Raw genomic sequence first — 15,075 nt, 5'->3', positions numbered from 1 at the left:
GTGATGGGAAGGTACAAGCTCCATAAGGCCACCAATACATAGAAGTGATGGGAAGGTACAAGCTCCGTACGGCCACCAATACATAGAAGTGAAGGTACAAGCTCTGTAAGGCCACCAATACATAGAAGTGAAGGGAAGGTACAAGCTCTGTAAGGCCACCAATACATAGAAGTGATGGGAAGGTACAAGCTCTGTACAGCCACCAATACATAGAAGTGATGGGAAGGTACAAGCTCTGTACGGCCACCAATACATAGAAGTGATGGGAAGGTACAAGCTCTGTAGGCCACCAATACATAGACGTGATGGGAAGGTACAAGCTCTGTAAGGCCACCAATACATAGAAGTGAAGGGAAGGTACAAGCTCTGTACAGCCACCAATACATAGAAGTGATGGGAAGGTACAAGCTCCATAAGGCCACCAATACATAGAAGTGATGGGAAGGTACAAGCTCTGTACAGCCACCAATACATAGAAGTGATGGGAAGGTACAAGCTCCATAAGGCCACCAATACATAGAAGTGATGGGAAGGTACAAGCTCTGTACGGCCACCAATACATAGAAGTGATGGGAAGGTACAAGCTCTGTACAGCCACCAATACATAGAAGTGATGGGAAGGTACAAGCTCCATAAGGCCACCAATACATAGAAGTGATGGGAAGGTACAAGCTCCGTACGGCCACCAATACATAGAAGTGAAGGTACAAGCTCTGTAAGGCCACCAATACATAGAAGTGAAGGGAAGGTACAAGCTCTGTAAGGCCACCAATACATAGAAGTGATGGGAAGGTACAAGCTCTGTAAGGCCACCAATACATAGAAGTGATGGGAAGGTACAAGCTCTGTACAGCCACCAATACATAGAAGTGATGGGAAGGTACAAGCTCTGTACGGCCACCAATACATAGAAGTGATGGGAAGGTACAAGCTCTGTAGGCCACCAATACATAGACGTGATGGGAAGGTACAAGCTCTGTAAGGCCACCAATACATAGAAGTGAAGGGAAGGTACAAGCTCTGTACAGCCACCAATACATAGAAGTGATGGGAAGGTACAAGCTCTGTACGGCCACCAATACATAGAAGTGATGGGAAGGTACAAGCTCTGTACAGCCACCAATACATAGAAGTGAAGGGAAGGTACAAGCTCTGTACAGCCACCAATACATAGAAGTGATGGGAAGGTACAAGCTCTGTACAGCCACCAATACATAGAAGTGATGGGAAGGTACAAGCTCCATAAGGCCACCAATACATAGAAGTGATGGGAAGGTACAAGCTCTGTACAGCCACCAATACATAGAAGTGATGGGAAGGTACAAGCTCTGTACAGCCACCAATACATAGAAGTGATGGGAAGGTACAAGCTCCATAAGGCCACCAATACATAGAAGTGATGGGAAGGTACAAGCTCTGTAAGGCCACCAATACATAGAAGTGATGGGAAGGTACAAGCTCTGTACAGCCACCAATACATAGAAGTGAAGGTATAAGCTCTGTAAGGCCACCAATACATAGAAGTGATGGGAAGGTACAAGTTCTGTAAGGCCACCAATACACAACTATGTGGATAAAATAGCAATTACATTTGTTGTGTTTCAAAGGGTTTTAATCTTCCAGTAAGGACACAAAGTTCCTCTGTGCAACAGCTCAATAGTAGGGTTTAAATCAGGTGCTTCTTTACATAATGTTTAGTACTTTGTGTTTTTGTATTCATAGATTGAGGGTCAAAGCTTACGTGTAATCGGACACAGACATTCCTTTTTTATAACCTTAAAATAAAAATCATGATTGACATATGCAGTGCATGTTATCTGTAAGCCACACTGGCCACCTCCTAATCCCAGACTGGATGCATGTGTCTTGCTGGGTCATCAGGAATGGAGCTTATGCAAAGATTTCACCAACCTCATGAGTCAGAGGCCCCACTCCTGAGAGGTAAATTGTGTAGTAGGTTGTGCAGGAGGCTTATACAGTCATTATGTAAGTACGTATCCACTGATTCTGGCAAGAGTTGCTATGGCTCAATAGTCAGTCAGCCATTCTGGTCTCCTGCAGCACGATCGGTGCTCATTTCTTCAGAAAAGTCCCATTTAGAATTGGTCTATCTAGAAACAGGGCTAAAGGCAGCTCTGGTGCATTCTCTAGTTCCAGCACAGTAATATTGTTCATTTGTGAGGAGCTCAGGATGCTGCCTGGCACATAGAGAGTCAGCTGTGGCCCTCGAGCAGGCCAGTACCGTCCAATATTGAAGCCATTTATCCAAACCTGTCCCTGCAAAAGAGCAATCAATGTATGAGGTCAAGTGGCATCAAATAAACATTAATACAGTAGGTACATGGGTCACACCGACCATTCAGCAGCCAGCACAGGACACGGCCAATTAATGTTACAGGAATAATATAACTCCACTCTGCTCAGGAGTACTACGGTTATTTGGTGTACAGCAAGTTGGTGGGCAATCATTAGGTTGACATGGGGATAGGTCAACACAAGCATTAGGTCGACATGTTTTTTTTTTTACTGTTTTTTGAGCCAATAGGTGGTATTTCATGCCCTACCATCCACTACGGCAGTGGTAGCCAACCCTAGCCCTCAAAAGCTACCAACAGTTCACATTTTCCAGACAACCTAGCTGCTGCACTCATTAATCACTGACACATTTTAAAAGATACACAGATGGAGCTAATTAGCTCACTTGTGATTCTGTGAGGAGACCTGCAAAACATGCACTTTTGGTAGCTCTCGAGGACTAGGGTTGGCTACCCCAGCACTAGGGCGTGGTGGGAGAATAAAATAGTGCCCGAAGCATGGCAAGCGCCATGCGAGGGGATGTGGTGCACTTTAACCAGTGTCTATGTTAACTGTATCGGTAATCGGGTCAAAAAACAGTCAAAACCCCCATGTCGACCTAAAGTCATGTCGTCCAACATGATCCCATTCCGCTCAGGATTACATTACCATACGTGCACGCCCCACTACAGACTCCTCCTCCTGATTCAGACTTGTTCGCTAGGCTGTATGTAATCGCAGCCTAGCAAACCGATAAACACCCGCCCAGTGCCCGAATCTAGCATGCGAGGGGATGTTTTACGGTAACGCATCCCCTTACATACAGCGGCAAGGAGTAGAAATCATTTGATGTTCAGTCACCATCAAATTATTTTTACAGTCTTTGGTCTGAGAAGCAAGTATAGACTTGTCTTCTGAATACAGGGTGGGTGCTGACGTCATGTGACTTAATCACCCACCCCAAGCAGGCATCGCCACACCTGCGCAATGCGTTAGCTGGGTGTTCTCCTGCTGCCGATCCCCTGCACGCCCCTCCTGGAGCAAACAGCTTGAGGAGTGTGAAACTCTCCCAAGCCGTTAGCTCCCGGGATTTGTGCATACGCAAACCCCCAACATCGGGGACTAATTCAGACCCAAACAAAGTCTCTGAATCCGCACAAGAGTGTCTGCATGAAATAAAAATGGAGGAGCAGCAGGAATGTGTCTCCTAACTTGACTTTAGTTTGTAAAATTTAAATGTGTTATTATTTATGAGAATTATATTGCATTGCCATTTGTTATATTTCTCTTTTCATACGGTTTTGCCGTAGTCCTTTAAGCAGACTTAGAACAATTATCCTTTTTAAGCCCCTTATTAATGGCCACCACGTTGCAGCATGCCCATCGTTTCCTTCCCTTTTCCCCCTTGCCGATGCTGGGCTCGTTTAATATATACACACACACACACACACACACACACATGCTGATCAGAATCCCCTTTTGCAGAAGCTCCTGCGATTATTACCTTTGTCCATTGGGGCAATTTTAGAAACGTGTCTCCAACATCAACAACTTTAAAGGTTCCGCTGTAGATGACTGGACCCCCTGTATTCTCAGTCTGCGGAATCCTCAATATCTGATTACCAAGGATGTGAGGCCAGCCTCCTGCAATTGGACCATCTAGATTGAGTGAGTAAACTAGCCAATCTTTCAGAACGTTTGCCTTGAGAGTCAAGTTACCCACCAAGCCCTAAGGAAAGGTTAAATTAAAAGGAACAGTATTAATAGTAATAAAGCCACAGGCAGAAATATCAATAGCAGCCCTGCCATACTGCCTCTGTCTTTACCTTAAAGTCTTTGAGATCTGAACCATAGTTGATTCTCCCCATATTTTCCACGAGAACATCCAACCATTCTCCCGATTTTCCCGTCACATTAACCCCTTTTATGCTGTCTCTTTCCAGCACACCATAAAAGCGCTGTATGAATGAAAGCAAATTACATTGACAATTTCTCTACAATATGAACACGATGTAAAGTGTTAAGGAGCATATACACCAGGGGCAATTTAAGCCCCATTTCTAAGTGATCTGACTAAATCGCTTAGAAATGAAGCACGGATCGCTCTATGTGTACACCATATAGTGATAGCGATGCGCAGTCCTGCACCTCACCAGAGATTGATATTGCATGCACTGCCTATCCTGCTTAGAACGCAAACACTGCTCAGCATCTGTGGTTACTCCCTCAGCTCCCATCGCCCCATGTGTACGGGGCTTTACAGTATTGGAAAAACATGTGCGTGACAATATGATGCCTGTTATTACAATAGAAAAACAGAATGTTTGTGAACAAAATAAAAATACATTTTCGGCCAATCTACTCACCTAACTTACATGTAACCAAAAGCACCTTTTTACTTACTATTACATGTATTATACATAACTGAACCTAAGAATGACAGGTAAGCACAATTTCCTTAATTGAGTTGCAAATTAAGTAATGGTTATGGATTTGATGGAGGTACACATTTTAAATTAAATCTCTTTAACTTTTTGTTTACAGTTTACACTAATGATATCTGCGTAGCTCATAGTGATCTGTGCAGGGCCTCAACTTAGCAGCAGACTGCAGAGGGGTTGGTCATTAGCCGACTGGCATCGACATCAGCGTTTTAATAAAACACAGATGCTTAGTAAATGCAGGTATTTAGAATGCACACAGACATCAGTAATTGGTGCACGGCCTTTAAATGAGACCCTCCAACAATCTTTTGTAAAATAAGGGTTTAAGGATAGCGATATTTGAGCACGGGTGACAAGAATTGCTTTTGTTATTTCGATTTAACCATCTATGCCCATTTATGGATATCACTAGAGGCTGGACTGCATTGAGGACTGAAGTTGGGAAACACTGCCTTGGATACTTGGGATCTACCTACAAAAATATGCACAAGCAAACCATGTCCAAACTTAGCTTCTATCTATCTATGGACATCTCTAAACCAGGCCCAGACAGCACAGTGAAGAATGTACCTTACTTACCCCATTAACTGAGACATAACCACGGTCATGGACGCCATTTGCTTGTGATTCAAGAGGCGCACAGGATGGGATGTTCGAGGGAAGGTGGGTCCGGTATAGCATGAATCCAAAATACTGAGAGAAAACAATGAAACAAACTAGTTGAGTTTACCTTGCACTTAAGAAGTGCACTGTTATTCTATATACACAGCACTAAGCCAGACATTACCTGTTTGGCATCCTCAAAAGTGATGGGGTAATCCGTCACAAAGGGGGACCCGGATGATAAAATATCCAACAGATCCACTAGAGCCCCAACCTAAGTGTGTAGGGGGACGTTACAGTGTAACACCATGTTGTAACTAGACAGTTATACTTTTAAATCAAATTAAAATACTCACCTTTTGCAAAGTGATTAAACCATAGTAAAATTTTGTAGAGGGGGGAGGGATAGGCCCGAGCGGCACTGTTTGGAACTAGAAGTAAAAAACAAACAAACAAAAAACAAACATTATTGAACATTCTAATTTGTATGTACTGGAGCAGATGTATATTTTTATTAATGAGTTTTTGGTACTTGTGTAGTTTCACGGCGCCAGCATGGCATGGAGTTGATTTTAGATAGCGTGGCGAGCATAGCGAGCCACTGTGCCCGTAGCGTGGGTGAGCGCAACGAGCTCCGCAGGGGACACAGACGCACGACGCCATGAAAGTACACAAGTACCGAGTTTTTTATTCCCCAATAACGTAATACAGATTAGATCATTCTATACACATAATTATTGTAGCCAGTGTTCTTTCCTGCTATATTATACCACATTTTGCATTAAGTAGAGGGATGCATACGGATGACCAGCAGTGGGGATGCTCTCAGTCAGAATTCCAAAGTTGGCATCCGACTGGAAGGAATGCTGACAGTTGTCAGGTAAGTATGCTTCAGCCCCCTCCCCCCTCCCCACCTAACCCTCACTTTTTGTAAGTGCTGAAAGCATCCTTTATTAGATTGTAAGATTGGTTGGGCATTGTCATATTTTACTTCTGTTTGTAGTCATTTATTTATATCAGGATTCCCTCAATGAAAAGAAATGCATAATATATTGATGCAATAGATCTTAAAAATATAATAAATCAATCCAGTTTAAAGGATTCAGTGAAGCTAAGACACCAGAATACATATGATATGACAGACCAGTAGTCAGGGTGCCGGCGATAAGAGGGCCAACAGCTGCATTCCGATGCTGAAAATCCCAACAGGGTTGTGATAAGTATACTTAAGGTGCCCATACACGGTACAATTATTGAATGCAATGTGGACTAGATCACGTCACATTGCATATGTTTTGCAATGCAATGAGAGCTGTGGGTTGGGATGTCCGCGGGAGCGTTCATCTTATCGAACACGGCAATTGTACAGTGTATAGGACCGTTTACCTTCTACCTGTACCCCACCCAGCCTATCCCTAACCCTCCCCCATCATGCTCAACCATAACTCCCCATCACCGTGGGTGGCGTGAGGGTGCATTTAACATTGTAAGCACCCATTAGGGTGCTTATACAATTTTTCATCACATCGCATCGCATTGTATGGCATTGTATGCCATACACAATGTCATACAATTTAAAAATTGTATGACATTGTACAATATCGCGTCGCATCGCATACCATCGCATGCCTTATGGTATGTGATGCAATGGGCGCCGCTATAATACACAAGTACCTTGTTTTACATTAAAGTTCAGATTAGCAATGTGCAGATTATCAGTAATTCATAGCAGTTATATAGTGTACTAATTATGCAATCATGATCATACAGTATGTAAGGTACCGCTAGACAGTCTGCACTGTAAAGGTAACAGGGGCAGTATGCAGAGGAAGTGTCACCTTGCTAATCACAGATCGTATCTCTAGTAATTTTTCTGTGGGGTCCCCGGCTTCTGTAAGAGGAGCGTCATAATCATAGCTTGTTGTGATTGGCAGGTATGTTTTTGAGAAGTCTGCCCCTATGGATAAAAAGAGGATTACTATGGCTTTAGCAAACATTTGTATTCATCATAATGACCTTATGGGCCCCATACATCAGCAATCACAATGAATAGTTTTCCAGATCTGTTTCTCTGATGCCATGGGGGGGGGACACTGGAAAGGACCATGAGGTATAGTAGGTGCAATAAGAGGCTGAATACTTAAAGGTTAAGTTTTCAGGGCTTCTCCTATACCTCACACCAGGCAATTTTTGCTTACGCTGGGTAGACACTGGCTGATATATTGTGGGCAAGTGTGTACTAGGGATGTGTATTTATGACTTCCTTCACAGACATATCACGTCGGCACTGCAGCACAGCTGCCGGCTAATATGTCTGTAGATAGATCAGCAAATCAAGCTGTGTGTACGGGCAGTTGTACACTTGCTGCAGACGCCACTGGTGTCTGACGTTACAACTGGATGGACACATGTAAATGCCCTCCCAGTTGTGAAGTCAGGCACAACACATCGTGCCGACAATTGGTAAGTTTTTATGCAGTTACCACTTGTCAGCTAGGATACTAAATCATACGTCCTATTGTGTACCCAGCTTTAGCAAAGCCTGAGAGGGAGAGGAGTAGAAACCAGACACACAAGTGGGTGAGGATTCTGGTAAATATCTAACCCAAACACAACCTTGAATAACCAGGAACAAACAGGAGAATGTTCAGGGTCCCCATGGAACACATTTTTCTTTCATTCCCATGTTGATCACTGGAACAGTGGGTGAGGGTGCAGCTTAGGCAACAGGGCACCAAGGAGTTTAGAAGTCTTTGTGTGCAGCCCAGGCTCCTCCTCCCCATACCCCGCCCCCAGGCCCTTGGTGCCTCCGGACAGGGTCACTGAAATAGAAATCTTACCTAAAAAGGACTTAATAGCCCTATTTATTTATTTTTACTTTCACTTGCCCTGAGGCAAGCCTGCAGTGTTTGCGGCTGCTTCCCTGGACTGGAGCGTTGCACTGACCTATACGACCAGACCTGCCAGCTTACACCGCAGCACATCGGAGGACACTGCCACCAGTCCAGGTAAGCGGGTCCCCTGGGAGCCGTCTGCCACTGTCCTGCTGCCAGGAAGGGGATGGGCGGGGAAGGAAGAGAGAGAGGGGGGGTCTACCCGTGAGCGGTGTGTCACCAGAGGGGGGGGGGCCTCAGGTGATCCTGGCAGTGTTGCCCTGTTATTGCAGCGCATCCACTAGACCACCAGGGATTTAGGCGGGTTGGGCGGCCATTATAATCCCAGAGAGGTTCAAGGAGGAGGAGGTGGGTTTTCACCCCAGTGCCGGCCTCCAACCCTTAGCAACGGAACCTTTCATAGGTTCTCCTGCCCTGAGGGTTACTTTTCCATGCCCAACCCTCAGTTTCTGGATACCATTGCTGCCGCTAGAGATGTGCACCCCAGCCTCCTGCTCCCTGCGACCCCTCATCAGTCCAGGACCAGGTTTAAAACTCTGATACCACACTAATTTTAGTGTGCGTAAAGAGTGTATGTGCTTCCTTCTTTCTTTTGCCTGTACTTTCAGTTAAGTAACTTTCTGCACAGAAACACTTATAACTTATCTGTGGGCACCCTTGCAGCTGCCATTAGCCAGGCCTTGTTTAGGCTGCTAAACTTAATGGGGGAAATGTACTAATGAAAATATGCATAAAATAGGCGTATTCTTATAAACAAATACGCCTATTTACTGCATATTTGTATCCGAAAATACCTCAATTCGTATTCATGACACATTTGTATTCGTATTTACGAATACGAATGTATACGCCATCAAAAGAATGGTGATTCCTAATTTACTAACCAACCGTATGCAATATACAGCCGGTACTTAGCAGGATACAGCCGCTAATTGCCGGTAAAATAAGCCTGGAAAATACACTTCATTTTTCAGGTGTATTTGGCAAAGGCATTCAGATCCATGCAGGCTTCAGTGTAAAAAAAAAAAAAAAAAAAGTGAAAAATGAATTCAAAGAGCAAGTCCCGGTTTAAAAAAAAACCAACACCAGGGAACAATTGAAATAAGTATTTTTTTTTTATAAGCAGGCCCAAGTGCCAGACCTGGTTCCCAAAATACAGGGGACCAAACGAGTAGGGGTCCCCCATATTTCAAGAACCAGCACCAGGCCCAACCATCCAGCAGGGTAATGCAACAGCCGGGTGAAGACTTTTTATACAAGTCCCCTAGCCAATGCATTATCCCCCTGACCGGTCAGACTGGGAAGGGGTCCTGAGGAAGTGGGCAATAACCGATGTGAGGAAGGGAGCACAGCAAATGTAGGTGTAATAGCAAAGCTAGCTTTCTATAACAAATGAAAATCAAACAGATAAATAGCACACAGGAATGGTACATTAAGAAATAGACCGTGATAAGAATGTAGAATGACAGTATGTAGTATCCAGTACAAACAAACACACACAGGAAAAAAACTGACAAAGAAAATACCACACACAGAGGTGAATTAAGGTGGGCAAAACACAGCTATAACTTAACCCTGGCAAGATATAATGGAGGGAGGAGATCTGGCACTCTCCACGGGTCTGTAAAATGGCCCATCAACATTAAGGAGGAGGAGGAAAGGACTCTTCGTGGGATGACAGAGGGAGCGAGCGAGCGAGCCAAAGAGTGTAGAGATAGGAGAATGAAGGAAGGCCACTACTCCTGTGAGCAACCAACTTCAGGGACCCCTGCCTATTTATCATCATTTGCGAGATTTAATGTTCCCTGGTGGTCTACTGCAAGGCCATAAAAGATGGCTTCCGGTCTGACAGGATGCTGCTTACTTGGGCTCCGGCATCCAGCTCGGCCACAGCTCCCTCCTGCTGCAGTCACTTCATGGGTACAAGTCTGAAGATGGGGAGGCATTGATTGTGTTGCATGTGACATGTTGTTGATAAGCAAAAGGTCAACAGTCGACCAGTCACTAATGGTCGACAGGCAAAAAGGTTGACACAAGAAAAACCGGTCTACATGAGTTTTTCATATATATATATATTTTTTTAAACAGACTTGTTCATACTTTACCATCCCAGTGGGCATAGCGGGAGAATAAAATAGTGTGTGTCGAGCGCAGCAAGCCATGCAAGGGGATGTGGTACACTTACACGGTGTCCATGTCGACTGACATTTTTTTAAAATACCTTGTCAGCCTTTTGTCCATGTCAACCTTTAGCTTGTCGACCATATGACCCATAACCGCTCAGAAATACTCTCAGAATGTAAAAATAAAAATAGATACAAATAAAAATTTGCCGAACTCAAGGCACAAGAACATTCCCTGACCTTCGCGAGGTATCGGAGAGGAGGAGACCTTTAATGCCCAGACTTCTTAGCACCTTCTATACCCCAAGGCCTTTTACAGTGTCCCCCATGGCTGCAAGGGAATTTTATATTTTTTGTTTTACTGTAAACACAGAACTGTTTTTACTGTATTGATTGGTGGTTTTCACAGCATAAAGTGGCTGATGTTAACAAAGAACAATAGCTTGCACTAAGATGCATAATGCTCCATACACATCCTGTGTGTTTCTATAGAAAAAGGAAAACTTGACTACATGTATAATTTACATATTTACATTATGTTAACTCCTATTTTAGTGACAAAAACTTACCATTCCAGTAGCCAAAGTTGGTGCCACCCTCAAACATGTACCTGAAAGTTGACACAATGGACAAAATGTTACACATAAGAAGTTCAGTGTCCCCTTCTTACTTTTCTCATTACTGTTGAGTGTCTACAGCCCCCAAACAAAGCTCACATGTTCACACTGGCACCGGTCTCCAAGATGTTCTGAAGGCCCTGGCTGACTTGGGACGATGGAGTCTGAGAGTGTTTCTGTCCCCAGTAATCCAACCACCCGGTGTAATACTCAGAGTTCACCTGCAGCAGATGGATAGGTGAAAGTGTAACTCACAGGACATGACTGAATGAGGGTTAATCACAAATTTGGAAACATTCACTCTTAGGAGACTCGAACACAGCTCTTGAAATAACTGTTGGAAGTAAAAGGTCCGTCCATCTTCAGATAACAAAGTTATTTGTTTGTGTTTGCATATGTATGCGCTATATAATAAACTGTAAATAATATGTATATACTTGCAGCTCATGTGCCAGATGTAATAGTGGCAGTGTTCAGTGGCCGTGTGGAATGCCAGCTGAACTAAAGGCCCTATACAAACACAAAGATGTATCAGTAACGACACATCATTAACTACCATCATTCATTTTCACGACCAAACGATGTAGGACCTTTTTCTATTGAAAAAAAACAAACAATGGTAACGACCATAGCCAAACTGACCTGCATGCATGGACGATGGCTATGGTCTTTAACGACCTGCGGGTACGCGCATCGTTGGTAGTCATCTGTCATTAACAGCATAAACACTAGAGGATGTTAAAAGATTCACCTCCTAAACAACCCTGAAGTCATTCTGGGTTGTTCAGGAGGTGATTTATAATGGGGTCGTTCATCATCATTAAGAAGACATCGTAGTGTGTGTATGGGCCTTAAGACTATTTTTTTTTTTTAAAGGGGCAAGCATTTACAAGGCAAAACTATGCCTTGTAGATCACTGCCCCTTTAAAAATATCATCCCATTTTAGATGGTATCTGGCACAGCTGCTGAACTCGGCCTGTCTTCTCCACTTGGAATGCAATGCAGATCTGAAATTTTCCCCACCCAGAATCTAAATTTATATCCATAGAGTAGCTGTGTACTCTATCCCAGTCTGATGACAATGACTTTCTAATGATACAACTAAAAGGCTGGAGAGTGGAGGGGCGTGGCTTCGACGGATACCTGAGCGGCAGCTCTCTCCCGCTGATACCCATCCTGAGCTTCCTCACCTAGGGCCTATGTCTCCTCTGGGTGGAAGAACCATGTATATCACTCTAGATCAGGCATGTCCAACCTGCGGCCCTCCAGCTGTTGTGAAACTACGCATCCCAGCATGTCTTAGCATTCCCTAATAGCAAAACTATGGCAAGGCCTGATGGGACTTGTAGTTTCACAACAGCTGAAAATAAATAAATAATCAAACAGCTGGAAGGCCGCAGTTTGTATGAGGAGAGAATAGGGATTGTGCATTTGTAATATCATGTACTGAAAGCTTGTCAATAGAACTACACCAAGGGTCTATTGAGAACATTTATTCTCAAATAAAATGTCTGCATAGAGGTAAGGTGTTCCTTTAAGCAAGTTGTTAGATGATCCATTAGTCAAACTTAGTAAAAGTGATCTACTGCTGAATAGTGGAAACACAACTAACACGCTGGGTGGGTCTGATACGGAGTATACATGGACAGATGGAATTATAAGGACAAGAGAGAAGAATAATTGTTTTTTTTTAAATGTATATGAAAAAAAAAAAAAAAAAAGAAGAAGGTCTTCACACAACATACTGTAGTACTATGGGAACCTGGAAGACGTTTGGGATTACCACCACAGTATAATAGTCAGTGATGTAGACAGTGATATCATATTTCAGCAATAAATTGGTACAATACCAGAGGTCCTCTGGGCTGATATCTGCGCATAGCTTCAAAGGCTTTTGTTGCATTGCCCACTGTAATACAATAAACAAGGTGTTTGTTATTTTAAAATATTAAAGCCTCACAGAACAAGACATTTTCTTTTACAGTTTTCAGGAACCACTGAAAACATACATACTGTACATTAGAGTGGTCATTTAATTCAACATAGACACTAAGGGAGGTGGTACTGTGCAGCCATACATTCATCCAATAGAAAAACAGACAGAATTATAAATTACTATTCATCAAATAAGTAGAGGTATTGTGCAATCTCTGAGCCAATAAACACTGTGGCAGTGTTCCATTGGATTGATTTGTTATCGTGATTGTAATTATGGATATTTTTTTTCTTATTAAAGCAATACATCAATCATTAGACAATGAACACAGTGCAAGGAGTCATAGGACTACCACGGCAAATAGTCACATAGCACATTATATCAAGCTCAGAGAGGTGGGGGTTATTCTGGTTGATTCGCAGCCTTGCAAATTCACCAAACACCACCCGGCGAATGTCCGCCCAACCGCTCCCCCCTCGCACAGGCTGCGAATGGATGTTTAGCATAAACATCCATTCGTATGCCGCGGGTAACCTCCCACATCTTTCGATGGTCGTCAACCATCGAAAGTTGTGGAAGGTACATGCATATAAAAGTGACTTTCAAGTCAGTTCCATAGGAGTGTACGCTGGGACGGATATGGGCGGGCAGCTGACATCTGGGCGTTCCCATATGGTAATGGGGCAGCCCAGCGAACCGAAAGTTTGCCGTGGGTGCACGCACCCTATGTCTGCACATGAGCAGAAATGCGCTTGTGCATAGGCAACATCGGTCCTCTGTGCGAATGCACAGAAGACTGAATGAACTAGAATAACCCCCTGAATCCTCAGATGACATGAGCACATATGGGTGTCTTACTTCTAGAAAACCTCTTTCACCTACTGTAGGAAAGATGTATTACACAGTACTCTCCTTTGGCAATAGAGGTTTCATTATTCAGAAGGGGTGGACTTGAAAGATGGGGTCCTTTTGAGATCACCCAGGGCCAGGCTGAATGTCTGTTCCTAATGTTTAGAAATGCAATATCTTAGGAGGCCCATATGGTGGCAGCCAGCAAAGGTCAGTAGGTTTGCCCTAATTTTGACATCTATGCTGGATACTAGCCATGGGGATTCTCCACTCCTGCTTTTCTTTGAACAGTCTTAGCCTTAATGCAGTGTTCGTTACGTGGCAGGCTTGGCTAGCGTGTAGCCATTCCCAGGGCTCCAGGAGTGTGTCCTTGCCCAATCAATTTTCAGCACCCTTGAGACTGTGACTACAAACTCACAGCACCTACCCCAGCCTTGAAAACCTGGACTGTTTGGGTGCCTTGAGGACAGGGTTGGAGCAGATCAGTTCTGTATACAATATGATATTAAACAATGCCTATTGCTAACCTGGGCCAAAGTCAACAGTAGCATACAGGTCCTGCAGAGTCCCGCATTTAAGAAAATAATCTGCGTTGCCATCTGTAGTGAAAAGCACAACATCATCCCCCAGGTACAGACGGAACAGTGTGTTCAGGTGACGCATGTAACTGTAATCACAGGCATGGAAGCTTCCATATTCATTCTCCACCTGTGGGACAAGACACGTATGAGGTCCTGGGGTCCTTATTCTAACAGTTCCCTTCTGGGATTGTGCTACCTTACACCAGTAATGGGAAGTATTTGTCCATACCTCCCATTTCTTCTAAATAGCATTGCACATATATTCATTATGGGTTCAGCAACATTTTGAATGGACAGCAAGAATTATGATCAGGTCCGGAAACAGGCCACAATAGCCTAAGTCAGTGATTCCCAAACTTTTTGGAATCATGGCACCGTAGAGCATCAAAATGTTTTCAGGGCACCCCTCGGCTAAATGTTTCTTATTGAGAAATTCAGAAAAAATTTTTTTGACATTGTATTTATAGATCACAGTTATGTGGTGAGGGACAGGATTTGCTTCTGCTTGGCCACATATGTTATGATTGGCAGACACCAGCACTGGTTTTGTCTGTTACATTGCCCATAAAATATTATATATTGATCCTGGTCCACCAATCCCTGCAAGTGTCCTGAGGCACCCCAGGGTGCCTAGGCACATTGTTTGGGAACCACTGGCCTAAGCCAATGTTGGCACAGAGTAGAAATTGACCAAGGAAAGCATGCATCCAGTCTACTATATAGAATGCTTCC

General features: G+C 43.7%; 1 protein-coding gene across 2 annotated transcripts in view; it reads right to left on the bottom strand.

Moving 5' to 3' along the window:
- Positions 1 to 1,588: 1,588 nt before the first annotated feature.
- The window catches only part of GLB1L (galactosidase beta 1 like), a 20,003-nt gene continuing 6,516 nt past the window's right edge, over positions 1,589 to 15,075 (bottom strand). For both annotated transcript variants that reach the window (XM_083153778.1, XM_083153777.1), the window contains 11 exons: positions 14,290 to 14,470; positions 12,828 to 12,886; positions 11,076 to 11,197; positions 10,929 to 10,969; positions 7,181 to 7,299; positions 5,699 to 5,773; positions 5,527 to 5,616; positions 5,319 to 5,432; positions 4,122 to 4,253; positions 3,800 to 4,024; positions 1,589 to 2,277 (listed from right to left, as the gene is read on the bottom strand). In XM_083153778.1, the coding sequence (XP_083009904.1) occupies positions 2,074 to 2,277; positions 3,800 to 4,024; positions 4,122 to 4,253; positions 5,319 to 5,432; positions 5,527 to 5,616; positions 5,699 to 5,773; positions 7,181 to 7,299; positions 10,929 to 10,969; positions 11,076 to 11,197; positions 12,828 to 12,886; positions 14,290 to 14,470 (1,362 nt within the window). In that variant the 3' untranslated portion in view covers positions 1,589 to 2,073. The remainder of the gene's footprint in view (positions 2,278 to 3,799; positions 4,025 to 4,121; positions 4,254 to 5,318; positions 5,433 to 5,526; positions 5,617 to 5,698; positions 5,774 to 7,180; positions 7,300 to 10,928; positions 10,970 to 11,075; positions 11,198 to 12,827; positions 12,887 to 14,289; positions 14,471 to 15,075) is intronic.

The sequence above is a fragment of the Crinia signifera genome, chromosome 7, assembly GCF_055691185.1.
Source record: "Crinia signifera chromosome 7, ASM5569118v1, whole genome shotgun sequence".
Classification (NCBI taxonomy): domain Eukaryota; kingdom Metazoa; phylum Chordata; class Amphibia; order Anura; family Myobatrachidae; genus Crinia; species Crinia signifera.
The sequence above is the reverse complement of the archived record's forward strand: the minus strand, read 5'-3'. Positions and strand labels throughout refer to the sequence as shown.